Here is a 19,835-nt window from a genome sequence, read left to right on the forward strand (position 1 = left end):
TTCTGTGAAGAAGTGGAAACAATACAATCAAAACATTATTGGAGTGGGAGTGCATATATTCAGCAATATTTCAGCAAGGTTCCAGCAATATCACAGCCGGGGTGGGAGGCACCAGAAATGGGCTTCATGATCCATATGATACACACAGTCCCAGAAACAGCCACATCCGCCTGCTACACAACATGTCAAGCATGTCCTTGAAACCTGAAACCCTACTGCCACAGAAATCTGAGCTCTGTTCTTGTGGCTGCTTCCTAAACAAGTGTCATCTTCTTCCTCTCCAGGGAACTGCCCCATGAGGAGACCACACAAACGTTCCAAACATTGATCTTGGGAAAATACAACAATGAACACCAACAACAAGTGACGTCTGACTGACGGACAGACACCTGGTGGTACCAGACTTAGGAGACATATCTCCACAAGTTGTGCCATGGCTACCAGGTCAATCTGAGTTAAGTTTGTTTGTTGTACATACTCAGCACTATTCCAGCTATTCAACAGTGGTCTGTAAATAATCGAGTCTACACAAGACAACCCAGTGATTGATATTATGATATTTCAATTTTTTCAACAGTAATAAGCAGTGGAGTGTAAAAAATACACATATCCAGTTTCAGTGGTAGAGTTTTGTTTGTTCTTTAACCCCGCACTCAGCAATATATCTTCCAGCTAAATGATGGCGGTCTGTAAATTATCGAGTCTGGACCAGACAATCCAGTGATTGACATCATGAGCATCGACCCACACAATTGGGATACGATGACAGGCATCAACCAAGTCAGCGAGTCCGACCACCCGATCCCGTTAGTTGCCTCTTACGACAAGCATAGTCGCCTGTTACGGCAAGCATGGGTTGCTGAAGACCTATCCTACCCCGGATCTTCACGGGTCACGATTGGAGTAAACCTATAGCAATTCAGTTGTCTCTGCTGGGGTAGGAACCCCATATACCTTTGAGTGGCTGTATTTACACCTTATGATCTCAGCACTAGGACTATGATAATTTGTATTTCATTCAATAATTCAGAAATAGGCGACCCTTCCCAGACCGATAAAACCAACCTCTTAAAACACTTTATGAATCCACCAAAAGAAAGGTCAAGTCTTGTTGCCCGGACTATATACCACATGTTCAAGCTGAGGCCATAAGAAAATTCTATTATATTCAATCCAATTAAGTGTACGCTGCCAGCAATAACCTAACATACATAAATGTTTAGATGATGTAAATGAAATAATGCCTCTATACAAAATGTACATCATATACATATACCTGTCATATCTATAATTATATACATGTCCATATGTAGATAGTCTGTACCCTGCCCTATGAGGGTGTTCAGTACAATAAAATTCTATTCTATTCTATTCTATTCAATACTTCAACCTAAGACTAATGCCTTGTCTCTGAAAAGATATAATTTGGATAGAAACAAGCAACTGCAGTTGACCTGAAAAGGAGCCCCAGTGTGATGGAAGATTTCTGTGGAAATGCATTTCCTTTACTTTGTATCAAATGGAATATCAAATCTCTGAAAAATAAATGACGTTAATAACCTTCCTGATATTCTTCCAGTAATCCAATAAACACCATCTACATGTTCTACATTTCGGCACAAACTGCCATTCAAGATGATTTCTGGAATCATAATTAAGCAACCCTTGCCAGAGAATCACTTCCTGTAATGGACACCCTCGTATACTGCTGCGTTCTGAGATAATGGTGATACCGGAGCATAATGTCTGCTTCATTTACATGCTGCTCCTTATTACTCCCCCTGCAATGGTCTGTGAAATCAGTCATGCGGCAGTTAAGTGCCTACAGTTATTGAGTGTTCATGATGTGTCTGAATCTCTCACTATATCTGACAAATACAAAGTTATGGATAGAAAAGGTCAGATATCTGACAAAGACAAAGTTATGGATAGAAAAGGTCAGATATCTGACAAAGACAATGTTATGGATAGAAAAGGTCAGATATCTGACAAATACAATGTTATGGATAGAAAAGGTCAGATATCTGACAAATACAAAGTTATGGATAGAAAAGGTCAGATATCTGACAAATACAAAGTTATGGATAGAAAAGGTCAGATATCTGACAGAGACAAACTTATGGATAGAAAAGGTCAGATATCTGACAAATACAAAGTTATGGATAGAAAAGGTCAGATATCTGACAAAGACAAAGTTATGGAGGGAAAAGGTCAGATATCTGACAAATACAAAGTTATGGATAGAAAAGGTCAGATATCTGACAAAGACAAAGTTATGGATAGAAAAGGTCAGATATCTGACAAAGACAAAGTTATGGATAGAAAAGGTCAGATATCTGACAGAGACAAAGTTATGGATAGAAAGGGTCAGATATCTGACAAAGACAAACTTATGGATAGAAAAGGTCAGATATCTGACAAAGACAAAGTTATCATGGATAGAAAAAGTGAAAGGGCTTGAGTGAGTGTTTAATGTAGTGTAAGTGAGTGCATGAGTTGGTTTAATGCAAGCCTTACAGTATAGAAGAAGAAGAATATTTATTGTACATAAACACCCACAGGGGGGCAGGGTACAAAACATGACTAATTAAAACATTCAAAACAGAATACAAATATTGCTATGATTATATTGTTAGGGAGGAGATGCAGATTTTCTTTGACTGAACATTTTGTGGATGAAATTAGAGGAACTTTTTGCAAAGGGCTCTGGTGGATTTAATAGTATTTCTAGCGATAGTGGGTGCATAGCAAAGCCAGGTGATGAATTTAGTTCCCCTCTCAGATCTTTGTAGAGAGGGCATCGCAACAGGAAGTGTTCCTTTTCTTCTGTTTCATCAAAATCACAGAAGGTACATAATCTTTCTTCTGTTGGAGTGTTAAAGTATCTTCCTCGCTCAATTTGAAGGTCAGGAGCACTGAGTCTTAGTCTTGTAACTGCTTTGCAGTGTTCTAATGCGGTGGTTACTTTTAGATATGGTATAGGTGAGTGAGTGAGTGAGTGAGTGAGTGAGTTGGTTTAATGCAAGATTTAGTGTAAGTGATTGCATGAGTTGGTTTAATGCAAGCGTTAAGTATAGGTGCGTGAGTTAGTTGGTTTAATGCAAGCGTTACAGTATAGGTGAGTGAGTTAGTTGGTTTAATGCAAGCGTTAAGTATAGGTGAGTGAGTTAGTTGGTTTAATGCAAGCGTTACAGTATAGGTGAGTGAGTTAGTTGGTTTAATGCAAGCGTTACAGTATAGGTGAGTGAGTTAGTTGGTTTAATGCAAGCGTTACAGTATAGGTGAGTGAGTAAGTTGGTTTAATGCAAGAGTTAGTGTAAGTGAGTGCATGAGTTGGTTTAATCCTATTTCCAGCCACATCAAAGCGATGACACAAAGCCTATGCTTCACACATTGTACCAACGAGGTGAAATCAAACTTGAGTCTTTGGCATGACAAGCCAACACTTTCCCCACAAGGCCAAGCCATTATCCCGTTACAACGCAAAATGACAATGAACATGCGTCTACTTCAAAGAAGGTGACCAAAGAAAAAGTTTCACATAAACTGTTTAAAAATTCCAAACTTAGACACAGGAAAGAAGACTGCAAACTACAATTACTGTGACAACTGACTGAAGAATTGACACTAAGCTTCTCCAACTCATATTGAATGACAGCTGGATGTCGCTACAGTAGGAAGCATGCTCAATGAAAGTCATTCATCCCGACTCAGAAGAGGCCCATGATGACAAAATGGCCACCATGGGAATCTCCTTGTCAAGTAGGCAACAAGCTGTATCGAGTATCAGGCAGATGAGTGACATACAATGGGTGTGTGGTGCTGCTCCCTGGTGTCTGCTGATGAAGGGGAACGTTGCTGATGGAGGGGGCGCCGCACCAGTATTACACAGATGGAGCCTCAATCAGGGGAGAGGGGTCTGTCTGTGGGTGGGGTTGTAGTGTTCACATTTCTCTGGAAGGGCTAATTGTGGGATCAGATAAGGATTCACTGAGACCTGAATGTATGTTGTTTCTGTTTGTAGATGAGTGAGTGAGTTAAACATGACAGATTGTTTTGGGTGGGTTACAATTTGGCATCAGATCTGACTAATTTACTTCAAAAACTGTCAAGTTACCTTGATTGATGATTATGAAGTCCCATGAACCTTTAAAACACCATGGTATTCAAATTAAATGTCAACAGAAACCACGAACCTATTATACAAGTCCGTGCAGAAACCCATCAGATCAGATCTCACTTGGTAAAAGTTCTAATAGTTTTAATCATATGGAATCCAATGAAATAGTAAATCCAAATCCAAACTGTCAAATGATCACAACACCTCCTTTTACCCGAAAACAATGCATTAGTCACTGAGTAAGTCGAATACATCATGCAAAGGATGGTAGCTACTTATGCTCCCTCAGCAGTAAATTGACTGGGAACAAATGTTTCCGAGGAAGAAATAGCACTGGTAGGTGACAGTGACAAAGTGGGAGTCTCAGCCAATGACAGAACGGTTTGGCACCGGCAGTGATAAAGTACCCCCTCACTGCAGACAGAGAAGGCCCTCACCTCTACTGAGACAAGACCCATCAGAGACACACCACTGCCATTAGCAAGGAATACTCTTCTAAAAACTTTCAATGCAACAGGTTCATTAATGGATTAAAATTACCATGAAAGAATTAAGTAATAGATATTCCAGACCGCCTGCCTGCCTGCTGTGTAATCAACCCTTCTGCTATTCTCATTCATCTTTGTCAGGAGAAAAAATTTCTCATTTGGGGTTGGAGTAATTCAAGACTGCAACCTTGGCCAGTGAAAATGGTGGCCCTATTCCTGAAACCCTGTTAATCTGGACACATTTGACACCAACTGCTGGGAAGGACTTATAACACAATTAAAATGATGTAACCGTGTGTATCCATATTGTCTTATGAACTTGTAGTTCACAGGAAATGATACACTGTGATTAACAGAGTCTTACTGGATATATTTCAGTCAAAACAAATATCCCATTTCCTGCTTTTTTGACATATTGAACTGAAACGTTTCACATTTCAATTCTTTGTATACACTGACATAGTCCTATAAATGGTGTTGAGGCAGTAACTCAAATATGTAATTGGAAAATATATCAGAGCGCGGGGAGGGGAGGGGAGGGGAGGGGGGAGGTGGTGAGGGGAGGGGAGGGGATGGGGGTTAGGGGAAGGGAGGGGAGGGGAGGGGTGTTGAAGGGAGGGGTTAGGGGAGGGGAGGGGAGAGGAGGGGAAGAGAGGGGTGGGAGTCTGACATAGCTTCTTATTTATGTACCAAATGAAATTCTGGCTTTGGACGTCCTGATTTATTCTGCCCTTTCAAAAAGCAGTTACTGCACTATGATTAATACAAATCAAAACGTCAATGCCAGAGAATAATCAGTCTTGAATATCTGCCCAAACAGATTCCTTAGGGCTAAAAAGGCAAAAAAGTAGTGAAGAGTATATAAACGGATGCCTGAAAATCAGTGATGAAGTGAAAAGGTGTTCACAAAAAGGTTAAGCATGTCCTGCTCTACCTGACACTCACACAACCACACAATTTTCATTAAAAAGGTAAGTGTTTGTTTGTTTGTTTGTTTGTTTGTTTGTTTGTTTGCTGTGTAACTCTGCAATAATCCAGCCACATGATAGCGGCCTGCAAACAACCGAGTCAGGACCCAAAATGGTCAATTTTAAAGAATATGAGTATAATGACTTGTTGCAGCACCATAGTCTGTCTTACAGACCCTGATACAAATATATCAACTACAGCCCATGCAAGTCTATAATGTTTGGCAAGTCTAGATTACTGCAGTATCAGGCATATCTGAAAATGAAGAGAATCACTGGGCTCCCTTTTCATTATATTTTTATTAAGATAACTGAACAACTGTTTTTTCTGTATGATATGTTCATTTCAGAGACTATATGTTAGTCTAGCACCACCATTGTTTTGTGGAATGTTTGAACTGGGGTCATGAGATCAGGTTCTCCCAGATTCAGACTTCATTATAGAAAAGAGTGACCCGACTGGACCAAGCATCATCATCCTTCCGTCCAGTAATTGGAGACATATAACATGGCTACATCACAGAAACAGCTGCTGCTGATAACAATGTCTAAATTACGGTGGCCATTACATGTGTAATTTACTGACTTCCTTCTGCTTGATGGCTCCAGCAAGACTGGAATCAGCTGTCGGAACCAGATTTACAATTGTCCCTGGATGAAGTCTACACCAGCAAGAACGAGCTGACATGAACGTCTACTCACTCATTGAGTATATTTGTAAACAATGACACACTTATCTGACGACTAGACATAAACATGTCAGGTGAACCGATTCCATTAAGTAACACTTGGGTGAGTTGGGTTTAGCCTTGATTTAACAGTTTCAGCTATATCCTGGCATATCTGCTTATTGTGGGAGGACAACCTTAAGTGATGCATACCTGTCAGCTCAGGTATGTCACTATGTGGTGAAACCTGACAGCTCAGGTATGGCACTATGTGGTGAAACCTGTTGGGTGAGGTATGGCACTATGTGGTGAAACCTGTTGGGTGAGGTATGGCACTATGTGGTGAAACAATGTTGGGTGAGATATGGCACTATGTGGTGAAACCTGTTGGGTGAGGTATGGCACTATGTGGTGAAACCTGTTGGGTGAGGTATGGAACTATGTGGTGAAACCTGTCAGCTCAGGTATGGCACTATGTGGTGAAACCTCAGGTGAGGTATGGCACTATGTGGTGAAACCTGTTGGGTGAGGTATGGCACTATGTGGTGAAACAATGTTGGGTGAGATATGGCACTATGTGGTGAAACCTGTTGGGTGAGGTATGGCACTATGTGGTGAAACCTGTCAGCTCAGGTATGTCACTATGTGGTGAAACCTGTCAGCTCAGGTATGGCACTATGTGGTGAAACCTGTTGGGTGAGGTATGGCACTATGTGGTGAAATCTGTCAGCTCAGGTATGTCACTATGTGGTGAAACCTGTCAGCTCAGGTATGGCAGTGACAAACCAAGTATCTATTAATCCATGATTTGACCCCACAATCATGACAATTTGCATCCCTTAGATGCCAAGACTGCAAATGCCAAATTGAACTGAAGTTAACAAAACCACTAATACTGGTAAACAATTTCAATGTTTCCAACTCTGAAACTAATCCACATATGTTACTAGTAAACAACCAACAACGATATTTTTGGAGTGAGCGAGAGATGGTGCTTCTTACTGTATGACGAGGGAGTTGGGTTCAACACCAAACAGTATAGCAGTGATGTGTCACTGTGTGTGAGCTATGTTCAGTTATATCACTGTGTGTGAGCTATGTTCAGTTATATCACTGTGTGGGAGCTATGTTCAGTTATATCACTGTGTGGGAGCTATGTTCAGTTATATCACTGTGTGGGAGCTATGTTCAGTTATATCACTGTGTGTGAGCTATGTTCAGTTATATCACTGTGTGTGAGCTATGTTCAGTTATATCACTGTGTGTGAGCTATGTTCAGTTATATCACTGTGTGTCAGCTATGTTCAGTTATATCACTGTGTGTCAGCTATGTTCAGTTATATCACTGTGTGTCAGCTATGTTCAGTTATATCACTGTGTGTCAGCTATGTTCAGTTATATCACTGTGTGTCAGCTATGTTCAGTTATATCACTGTGTGTCAGCTATGTTCAGTTATATCACTGTGTGTCAGCGACTTTCAGGAATATCACGGCATGTCAAAAAGATGTTGGAGGGTTGCCCCAAATGATGCATGTCACTGATGCTGACGACTCTGGCACACCTTAGGGATGCAATGCTGCACAGCTAACTGCAGGCCTGTTGGCTAACCGTGCCCTCACAGAGCCAATGTGTCCAATTTGTTTTGTTTGTTTGTATGTTCTTTAAAGCTGCACTAAGCAATATTCCAGCTATATGACGGCTGTAAATAATAGAGTCTGGACCAGACAATCCAGTAATTGACATCATGAGACTCGAACAATTGAGATATAATGACATGTATCAACAAAGTCAGCTAGTCTGACCACCCAATCCCATTAGCAACCATCAAACCTTATTTTTGTAGCCTTGCATGATTGGTTGGTTGGTTGGTTTGTTGTTTAACGCCGCACTTAGCAGTATTCCAGCTACATGTATATGATGGCGGTCTATAGATAATCAAGTTTGGACCAGACAATTCAGTGATTGACATCATGAGCATCGATCCACGCAATTGGGATTGATGACATGTATCAACCAAGTCAGCGAGCCTGACCACCCGATCCCGTTAGTCGCCTTTTACAACAAGCATAGTCACCTTTTACGGCAAGCATGGGTTGCTGAAGACCTATTCTACCCCGGATCTTCACAGGTTATGTAGCCTTGCATGAAGACTTTACACTCCTTGGAACATTCTCAGTTTAAGGAGTTACCCCCAAGAGAACTCATTATACATTCCAAACACACTAAAAACTTCACATTCTGACTGAAACAGTATCACGAATCTTAACTTTGGCCACAAGAATACGTAGCTTTAAAAAAAAATATATATAAAACATATATTAAAAATATATATAAAAAATATATTTACCCATTTATCCTATGAGGCCAAAGGAGACATGGGTCAATATTTTATTAATACATTAGTTTTTAAAAGCTACGCATTCCTGTGTTTTTTTTTACATATCAATTTGACAAGCAAGTTGATTCCAGTCAATGTCAGTGTTGTTGCTGCTAGACATGATACAAGACCACGTCTACAGGAATAAACACATACGTCAATCATGACCGTTCAGTTCCCCACAGGACCATAATCTTGTCGTATTCCCTGGTATTATCCCACGGGCTTACACCAATCTGCTTTATCAACTGTGCAGACAGAGACATTAATGACACTGTCGGTGTTACTGTGTGGGCTCAGCAGCAGAGGCTTACAGAGGTTAAAAGTGTTTCCAGAATAGAACTATTTCTTATAATTCACTTACGTGAATAGGAACAGCAAATTGTGGAATGATCTGTGATAAACCGTGTTGCTACATGAGTTTTTATAACCATTTCTCAATACCTGTGAGAGTAAGAGTTCTAAGGTCCCTGTAACTGGAGATTGTAGCACAGACGAGGTCTCCAGTACCTATCCTTGACTGAAGCCAATTCATCAGGATGGGGTGGTCAGGATGGGGTGGTCAAGTTGTTTGGTTGGTTGGTTGTTTAACGCCGCACTCAGCAATATTCCAGCTATATGATGGCGGTCAGTGATTAATATCATGAGCATCGATCCACGCAATTGGGATCGATGACATGCATCAACCAAGTCAGCGAACCTGACCACCCGATCCCGTTAGTCGCCTCTTATGACAAGCATAGTCACCTTTTATGACAGCATTGGTTGTTGAAGACCTATTCTACCCCGGAATCTTCACAGGTCTGGGTGGTGAGGTAGTGACCTGGACATGCGTGTGAATCTTGGCTCTGGTCAGTCAAGGATTTGCAGGCAATTGAGATACAGCAGGAATATTGATGACTATGGCATCAACAAACTTAGTTGAAAAGATTTTCAGTTCTATCACAACCTATAGCTAGCAACCTAATGTGGGAGGAAAGCCTAGAGTGAAGCAAGTCAGCATTTACCACTTTGGAGTGAGTGAGTGAGTGAGTGAGTGAGTGAGTGAGTGAGTGGGTGAGTGGGTGGGTGAGAGCACATTGTACCCAGTCTGCTTTGAGCACGAGGCTACCCCCACCGCCACATTCATTTTAGAGAAATCATACATAAATTGAAAAAGTTGTCTTACCTGTAGTCGAGAAGCTTTTCCAGGAGATTAGTGACTGATACAACAAAGCGACGGCCATCTTCTCGTAGAACAGGCTCTGTCTGTACCTTGTCCAGAAGTCTGGAGAAAAATTTCATTGCTGACATCACTTGTGAAAATATACACCTTTATTCATGCCCATCAGGTAAATGTCACAATGAACATTTCAAAATGGCCACAGCTGTTTAATAATGTTAGTCATGATATCCATGAACATATTTTCCTATTGACTGTTGCCGTGATTAATAACAACAGCCTCAGATAACCTTATTTTAGTCTATCATGAATCCAAGAGGGAACATTTCCTTGATTGTGTCTCTCTCCCAGGTTTTCTCTTTCAGTGACAACATGAGCCATCAACAGCAGCTGCATATTCACCATCAGGACACAGTCCTCACATAACCACATCTCCACAACACAGGGCAAGAAGTCCTTCCCATAATTAAATACACAGGTATCAAACACTCTGATTGACAGCAAGTGCTACAACATAGTTGTTGATGTTGTCACTCTCTAATCAGCACCATCATTCCGTGAGCTGCATGTCCACGGGGCCTGCTGTGTCTAGCCAGTCATGCACAAATGTTCCCAGGCACAGTGATGTCTGTTCACATGACAAAACACTTAAAGTCAATATGATATCTTCATGTAAGTAGAAATAAACACCTGAACTCAAAATCACTCAAAAAAAACTGTACATTCTGTAAATGATGAAAAACCGTAAAAAGTCTGTTTGTCAGTCAAGAATGCCTAAAACATCAAAGCTAACTTCTTCTTCCAGAATCAGGTGTATTCCGTGACATGAAAGTTTGTCATCCACAATTGAAAAATCTTTTATATGCTCATGTTTTAAGTCATATTTCCAGATTGATATCCAATCACAATATCCAGATAAAAATGAAAGTACAAAACTTGTTTCGACTTTCTCAGCACCCAGAAATAACCTCGGCCTGTGGCACTATATGCTCTGAAGGCTTGGAGGAGCAGGTAAGTTGTCCTCATACATGCTCCAGGCTAATCACATCACAATTGACCTATCAGCCGCCGAGTCAAACAAAGCCAACCGATTCTGTAGCTGTAACTCCTGACATAACCCTCCGCACTGATCTGACATCATTATCAGCAATCACCTCCAGCGTTACATCTCCGTATACACCTCCCGTACACTACCTCCAACAGCCGTATACACCAGCAGTGAGCAGACTGAGACACTGTAATCCTACCAGCATGTAATCACCTTGCTAGTCCTACACAGGGTTCTCTTCCTGTCAATGGTGTCCACTTACTGTGTAAACTGCTATCTTAGGCTTCCCATCTCTGACATCAGAAACAATCAGAGCCGGCTGCTCTACATGGAAGTCACACCGAGATGGGAGCTTCAGTCAAATATGGATTTATATCCAGGAAGCCGACCATGTGGTTTTCATCAGAAGTGAGAGTTTATGACTGACATTTGGAATCATCCATGAGGAGCACTCGCCAAAACTCTGTCACTGCAAGAGCTGCATATGTCACAAATGCCATCCCTACAGATCAAGTCAAAGAACATGATTGTACCAGTTTAAGAAGAAATGTTCCTCGATCTAAAAACTTAAATGTCTTGGTGGACTCAATCTTCCATCCAAGTGGCAGGAGAAAAAACTCTTAATTGTCAAGGGATTAGATTCCCTACATTGTATCTGCTTTACAAATGAGGTTATCAACTTTTTCCGACTCTCAAATGACCACACTCTCAGATTTTCCTTGATCAAATTGATCCGAAAAATTCTTTGATTTCCAAGCATCCTAAGCCGATTATACAGTTAAGGGAGCAGCTGAATTGAGCAGATTGACCCAAACTCATAGATAAACTCTACAACAGCACGTTGCTTATTTTCCCCCAAGTGAAAACGTAACATTTTGATAGAGGGTAAATCATTCGGGATATTCAATCGCTTGTGGCAGCGACCGCCTATCACACTTCAGCTTGAAGCAGAAAAACTTGTCCTCGCCACGCACTCGAGATGTAATTTTCTCCCTCATTAAAAAAAAATCAATGTTCAGTGAGGGGTCTGAAGTACGGCAAGTCAGTTGACAACATCCTGAATACCAAAACACCTCCCATTTTGTCCAGTGAGAATTCATCCCTGACTCACCAGTCTACTAATCCACTCAGTTAAACACAGCAGAGATGCACACACTTGCCTCTGTCTGTCATCTTTGGTTGAGAAGTCTCAACTATTTCTGCAAAGAACCTCCAAAAACGAGAACCCATGTATAAATGTGACCAATAAAAAACTGGCATAAGACTTTCGAGAATCAGAAGATTTATCCACTTAAGAAGCCATTTGCTGATTAGTGTCAAGAAGAAATTTGTGTAATCCATTACAGCACAAAAATACCTCTTTCTGTTCAATGATATCTCAAGCAGAAGTACATTTGATCTAAGTGATGATGCTTCAGCAGGTGGCAACAAAGTCATTCAAAGTAATCTATTATATTAAATCCATTTATATTTCGCACTCTGCCATTCCAAACGTATCATTTTAAATGTCTGGGATCTTATTCAGAAAAGAAAGATATACCAGTATTGCCAATATTCTTTAAAGGTCATTGTCCTAGAATTCACTATTAACATAAAACCTGTATGTGGGATCACTCAAATGATTGCAACAATTATGGTTATTTTGCTGGTGGTGAAGAAAGCTTTCTGTGACAACATCTATCGTCAACGGGATATTGGATAATTCAGTATTTTTTCAGTCAATTCAGTGCCATCGTAACATAACGTGGGATGCACGCATCGATTGTACATAACCAGGAAGCTGTTAGTCTTCAATTCACCTCTCCCACACACAACCTAAAATGCCAAACACAGTCGGCCTCGGAGAAGAAGGGGAAGATTAACTCATCTGTTTGTTATTTAATGGCTTCATGTCTCCAAAACTCTAACATCTGAAGCAAAAACAAACAACCGCCTGATATACCGACACTCTTCCTTACACAACGTCACTCTTCTTTATAAGGCTTGACACCAGGGACAAATTTTTTTTATTGGAGACGATTAATCAGTTGGTGAGACCAAAAACATTAGTGGGACTCCTGAGAGTAAGTGTTGCTTTCCATGACCACATCAACCACAATAATTTGGCAAACTGTTAAACGTTAATACTATTGGGCCGATTTAAACACAAAATTGGCAAAAACACTGCACTATTGTCTCTCTTGAAGAGGCTTGAGGAATTGAAGGTACAATGTAGTTGTAAAGGGGAAAATACCCCAGGAATTTTGAAACTCGTATTTGACACCAATGAAGTTATATCAAACTGGATAAAGAATCTGCTGGGGAGGTCAAGGGGTCTGTTATCCCCTATGTAATGCTGGGGGCTGACATACTTGAGACACAGAGAGGAAAACACTGCACCTCCACTACCGTGATGTCGTCTACAAGTGGTTGATCAAATGTTCGCATCACTTTGTAATGCTGTAATGGCTACAGTCTGTCAAAAATATCTCATCTTAGCCATCAGTGGTGACTATTTGGTCAGAACGACCTTTCATCCGACCAATCAGAGCATCGCTTACCAGATTATAAAAGTGACAGTCGGAATGTGATTTCTGATCATGCAGCCTCGAAACTGGAAAACTCTGAATGAGAGTTACAGGTTTAATGACCGTATCCATACAATCTAGACCATCTATTAGCCATTCGAGAATTTTCTTTTGTTCAGGTTTCAAATTTGTAATCAAGAATATGGCAAAATATGTTTCGAAGCGTAGTCACCAACTTGAAATTAGTGCCGTAAAGCACGAGAAAGCTGCCTTCTGATTGGTCATTCCATTGGTCAGTCCAAGTTCGTGCAAGGTTGGTCTGACATGACATGTAATGGGATGTCCTCAGATCTTTGTTTAGGGGTAGCGAGAACTAAGATCTGATTTTAATGAGATTTGACGAAACAATGCTTTAACAGCTTGGCTGGCCACAATGTACATCTGAGACATTCAAGTATGATGAGCATAAAGCTGTCAGTGCATGTAGAAATTATTGTGTTGATTATGAAGAGTGAGTGAGTGAGTGAGTGAAGCACCATTTGCCAGGAGACCACATACCTACATACATACACATGTATCTACACAAGCCATCTGCTGACCATGATCAGAGCTCCAGAAAAGCTGCGTATCTGGGTAAAATACGCATCAGAAATGCAGAAATATGCAGTAAAATAAAATCCTAGCGTATCAAATACGCAACTAATACGCTACAAAAATATAACTTGTGCGTATCATAAAAATATTGTGAAGTAACCCTGCGTATTCGATTAGCAAATCAGGAACTTATTTTGAAATTATAAACGGGCATTCCATCAACCTTGCCAAACTCCACGATGACAGTTACATCATGATCATTTGCCATCACACTTTCTAGTGTCGTGGTATTTTTGAGTCCTATAAAGCTCTCAAACCCACACGACACCAGTTTGCAGGGACTAGATGAATAGTGTTTTTAAATATTTAATTTAAATACCCACATGTGTAAATACTAAAGGGTAACAGAAATTTGAATACCCAGATAGAATTACTGATACCCAATGATTTTAAAATGCATGGGTAAAATACCCACAACACCAAAAGCTCATCTGGAGCTCTGCATGATACCTAGCACTGCCATCATTGATGACCATTTCAAGTGACCAGCAGCACCAGTGGGATGACAATCTCTTCACAATATTCCCACCTCATTTCAAGGAAAGTTCAAACAGACTGCCATGAATTGACCTATTTTCATTTTGGAGTCCACAATACCTTGTTCATCGATTGAAGATCTCAGGGGCCATGATGATTGATATATGAATTTTATAGTAGAAAGTTAGCATATACAGGTTAATAAATCATATGACACACTATTTCTATGATGCTTAAATTGCATTCTGCACAATAAAATTAAGAAAAGCAATATTTCATGTCTCGAAACGTGGCTGTTCTCCTCTATCAAATCAACAGAGACATTTGCTCAGTGTAAATGTCACCCTTTCTTCTTGGAAATTCCATTATCAACGTTCCTGCAATTCCAGAATATGTCTTTTTTCTTGCACGAACGTATTACTGTAGATTTAGTTTTCAAACTATTTTATTACAAGGGGACCGATATCAATTAAGGGGACAATTTTCAGGGGGGTGAGTTGAGGTGGGGGTGGTCTTGAATACTTTGGGGAGAGTTGTGATGAAAATATGTTTTTGATCAGATATGTTTTTAAGGAAAGTTATTGTTTTATTTAAGATTCAATGTTTTTTCAAAAGTTCTTCAGCAACCCATTCTTGCCGTAAAAGGCAACATTACTTGATCTGGTGGTCAGGCTCACTGACGTGGTTGATGCATGTCATTGTATTCCCATTGCGTGGATCAATGCTCATGATGTCAATCACTGGATTGTCTGGTCCAGACTCGATTATTTACAGATCGCCGTCATATAACTGGAATATTGCTGAGTGCGGCGTTAACAACAAACCAACCAACCAATCAAAAGTTTTTTTAATGAGACAAGCATATTTGGAGCTGGGATGTAAACTTGTTGGTTCAAGAAGAAAACAAACATTTTTTGAGGGCCTGCAAAGATTTGTAGAGTTATATACAGATTTGAGAAAATTAGTTTACACCCACCCAACAGCCCAGCCAGCCCCTACCCCAACCATTGCCCAAACCCTCCTGTAACACATGTCTAGTTCCTCAGAAAGGAAAGAGTTCAGGAATCTAGGTAATACCATCCTGTATGTCAGAGATGGATCTGTGAGAAAGTCTCCAGATCAACCACTCCCAGGTGTGTCCAAGTTAACTGGGTATTATCAGAGTCCTCCTTCTTCAGCCTGCAGCTAAACAGTGACCAGTGAATGAATAAACATTTCAACACTATCACATACAATGCAGAGCCAGTACTTTCCATATGATATGACAAGGATGCCTGTGACCCACATGTAAAGTAAACATTAAAAGTTCATTTCCTGCATTCTATCATACAGGAATAAAATAATTGCATGACATTTGTAAATATTTTACATTTCTTTCGAATTTGACATGTGTAAAAAATATGTTTACTTTTATCTTTTGGAACCAACACTCAAATGTTGATACAAGCATAACCCTTTGGCTTCTGAAGAAACCAATGTCTAGCACTGTTATTATTGAGATCTTGATAAATGAAAACTTGTTCTTCTTATTTGAAAACAAACTTTAAGAAGTTCAATTTCTCTCTACATCCCTTACCTCACTTTAACCTCTTTAAGCAAAAAACCTTATGTACCATAAATCGCTATATGCTGATGCGACATTAAATTTTAACTCACTCACTCATCAGGTTCCATAAAACATGTACTGCTATTATGCAAATGATATATCTAAGCGTTTACATCCTATAATAAAAAATATAACAGGTTTTGAAACTATAAGAACTTTAATTTCTCTCTACATACCTACTTTAACCTCTGTAAGTACACACCTCATGTTCCATAAGACATGAACCGCTATTATGCAAATGATATATCTAGGTGTTTACATCCTATAATAAAAAATATAACAGGTTTTGAAACTATAAGAACTTTAATTTCTCTCTACATACCTACTTTAACCTCTGTCAGTAAAACCTTATGTTCCATAAAATATAAATGTATATATGAATCATAATGTCTTGTCTTTTAAAATTGCATCTGTCCCGTAATGGAACGTTTCTGCAATAAAAATTATCTTATCTAAAACATGTATTGCTATTATGCAAATGATATATCTAAGCGTTTACATCCTAGAATGAAAAACTATCACAGATTCCAAGAAAGTATAAAAAGTTTCCAAGTTATGAAAAAAGTTAATCTTCAGAGAGCAAAGAGAATTTTCAAAGAAATTAGCAGAATATTTCCTACGATTTCTCACGCTTCCATGCAGTAATCCTCATCCTGGCAAGCAGGCCGTGGGGCACCTCACTGCTCAGTGGATGGAGAAGGGATGCAGATGAAACCCACGTGGCTACTTTAAACATCGGCTAACAACTCTAAACAGCCAGGGAAATTAACCCTCCAACCACAAGGCTAGTTCACACATGAAGCAGCTCAATCATCCCCTGGCAGCTGGTGAAGCTCCTTTTTTCACCGTCAACGACCATTTTACAGCCATCCACTGTGATCAGTGCTCAGCATACCCTGATCTTTCTGTTTCCCAGGGGCAGTTGGCTCACGCTTGTTCAGGACTCCAGGCTCTTTATCTCCACAAATTAAGAGCAAGTTGAGAATGATAGCGCGGAGCATGATAGCTCATCACAGAGCTTCCTCCACACCATATCAATCAGACACAAATCAGACACAAATCAAAGCTCAGACCTACAAATATCTTCATAGTGCCGCAGGAAAGACGGAGTCCGATGAGGACACTTTTGTGTGAGGTGAAATATGTGCAAATAAGGGAAGACATGGGAATATTGACTGTGTATAACGACACAATCACATGATTGCATGATGACATACAGCTCTGTGGTAGTCACTGTCATAATAGTTACCTAAAGAAGGAACCTGTGAAGATTCGGGGTAGAGTTGGTCTTCAGCAACCATGCTTGTTGTAAGAGATGACAATGCTTGTCATAAGAGGCCACTAACATAATCGGTTGGTCAGACTCACCAACTTGGTTGGTTGATGCATGTCATCCTAACCAAAATGTGTAGATCGATACTCATGATGTCAATCATTGGATTGTCTGGTCCAGACTGGATTATTTACAAACCGCTGACATAAAATTATTTTATTGTCCCTAACCTAGACTAACATTTAGTCCAAGAAATAAAGTTATCATCGTAAAAATATATATTTCTACAAAAAAAAATCCAAATGGTGCCCAGAATAATGTTTAATTTCAGACCTAGAGCTGAGGTAATCCAGATATGCTAAATCATTCAAGAAGTGAGTCGGATTCATTTTTTAAATTATTCTCTGGGAAACAGACCATGTCCCCTCCAAAGACAAGGGCTATAAGATAAGATAAGATAAGATAATATTTATTGCAGAATCGTTCCATTACGGGACAGATGCAATTTTAAAAGACAAGACATTATGATCCATATAAACATATATACAGACATACATAATTTACATTCCTGTAAACACAAACAAAATAATCAATATTATATATGTGATGATATTCTTTTTTATACATAAAATTGTCAACGGTTGATTATGGAGGGGTATTTGTGGAATTGTATATGTGGAATTGCCTGCTTTACTTGATGAAGCATACCACATACATAGTCCTCCCAAACAATCATGCCAAACATGTACACAGATGCATAAGCAGTTTCCATAAAAAGAAGTAAAATCTAAAAAAGTGAAATGCTTCCTTCCTCACACTGTTTGAAACTCTAACTGTAATAATTCATATATCTATGCCTTACAGGCAGATAGAGACACCTGGCTTACACTTGTAATGCATCAGAGCTTGGATACTGATTTAAATATTGAAAACCTAAAATCTTAGGGTGTATATTAGTGTTTACCATATAACTGTTTAGGATTTAGGAAACAAATAGATAGGGTTTCAATATTGATTTCTATCTCCTGCTTGACTCAAATTCTGAACATGATCTGAAACTAGTATACACTTCCTGTCACTCAGTCGGATTTTGTAATGGCTTCAAAACACAACAGAAACAAACAAAGCTATACTGTAAACAGCTTTATTTCTGCGCCGTTAAAATATTGCGAATACCACACCAAAGACAATACTACTGTTACTATTTAGTAACTTGTGGTTCTGGTTGACGATTTCAACATTTGATGACGTGTTGCAATGAATAAAGAATGTATGTATTATTTATACTTATTTTTGCGTTTGTAATTTTTGCGATTGAGTTTCGTTCGCAAAACTCGCAATAATAAAACGGTCGCAAAAAATTCCCTGTTTACAGTAATTTCTGGGAGACAACAGAAAATTGGATAACCTAGGATATGATTTCATGGTATTCATAAGGTTATGAACTGATAAATTAACATTTTTATTTAGGGGTAATTAATGCGAAGTAATATTTAAGATTTCATTAGTAATAATCCCATGGGAATTCAGGGTTAGACTTGGTCCCTAGCAACCTACTGGGTTAGACTTGGTCCCTAGCAACCTATTGGGTTAGACTTAGTCACTAGCAACCTGTTTGGTTAGACTTAGTCACTAGCAACCTGTTGGGTTAGACTTAGTCACTAGCAACCTATTGGGTTAGACTTGGTCCCTAGTAACCTATTGGGTTAGACTTAGTCACTAGCAACCTGTTGGGTTAGACTTGGTCACAAGCAACCTACTGGGTGAGACTTGGTCCCTAGCAACCTACTGGGTTAGGCTTGATCCCTAGCAACCTATTGGGTTAGACTTGGTCCCATGCAACCTGTTGGGTTAGACTTGGTCCCATGCAACCTGTTGGGTTAGACTTGGTCCCTAGCAGCCTTTTGGGTGAGACTTGGTCCCAAGCAACCTACTGGGTTAGACTTGGTCCCTAGCAACCTACTGGGTTAGACTTGGTCCCTAGCAACCTGTTGGGTTAGACTTGGTCCCTAGCAATCTGTTGGGTTAGACATGGTCCCAAGCAACCTACTGGGTTAGTCTTGGTCCCTAGCAACCTACTGGGTTAGACTTGGTCACTAGCAACCTACTGGGTTAGACTTGGTACCTAGCAACCTACTGGGTTAGACTTGGTCCCTAGCAACCTGTTGGGTTAGACTTGGTACCTAGCAACCTGTTGGGTTAGACATGGTCCCAAGCAACCTATTGGGTTAGACTTGGTCCCTAGCAGCCTGTTGGGTTTGACTTGGTCCCTAGCAACCTACTGGGTTAGACTTGGTCCCAAGCAACCTATTGGGTTAGACTTGGTCCCTAGCAACCTGTTGGGTTAGACTTGGTCCCTAGCAACCTGTTGGGTTAGACTTGGTCCCAAGCAATCTGTTGGGTTAGACTTGGTCCCAAGCAACCTGTTGGGTTAGACTTGGTCCCATGCAACTTGTTGGGTTAGACTTGGTCCGTAGCAACCTATT

General features: G+C 40.0%; 1 protein-coding gene across 4 annotated transcripts in view; it reads right to left on the reverse strand.

The window, feature by feature from the left end:
- LOC139446061 (dedicator of cytokinesis protein 3-like) overlaps positions 1 to 19,835 on the reverse strand; it is a 166,720-nt gene that overhangs the window by 46,079 nt on the left and 100,806 nt on the right. For all 4 annotated transcript variants that reach the window (XM_071227331.1, XM_071227333.1, XM_071227330.1 and 1 more), the window contains one exon: positions 9,791 to 9,889. In XM_071227331.1, coding sequence (XP_071083432.1) covers positions 9,791 to 9,889 — 99 coding nt within the window. The remainder of the gene's footprint in view (positions 1 to 9,790; positions 9,890 to 19,835) is intronic.

Source organism: Haliotis cracherodii, unplaced genomic scaffold (assembly GCF_022045235.1).
Source record: "Haliotis cracherodii isolate W230 unplaced genomic scaffold, xgHalCrac1.p SCAF_6, whole genome shotgun sequence".
Taxonomy (NCBI): Eukaryota; Metazoa; Mollusca; class Gastropoda; order Lepetellida; family Haliotidae; genus Haliotis; species Haliotis cracherodii.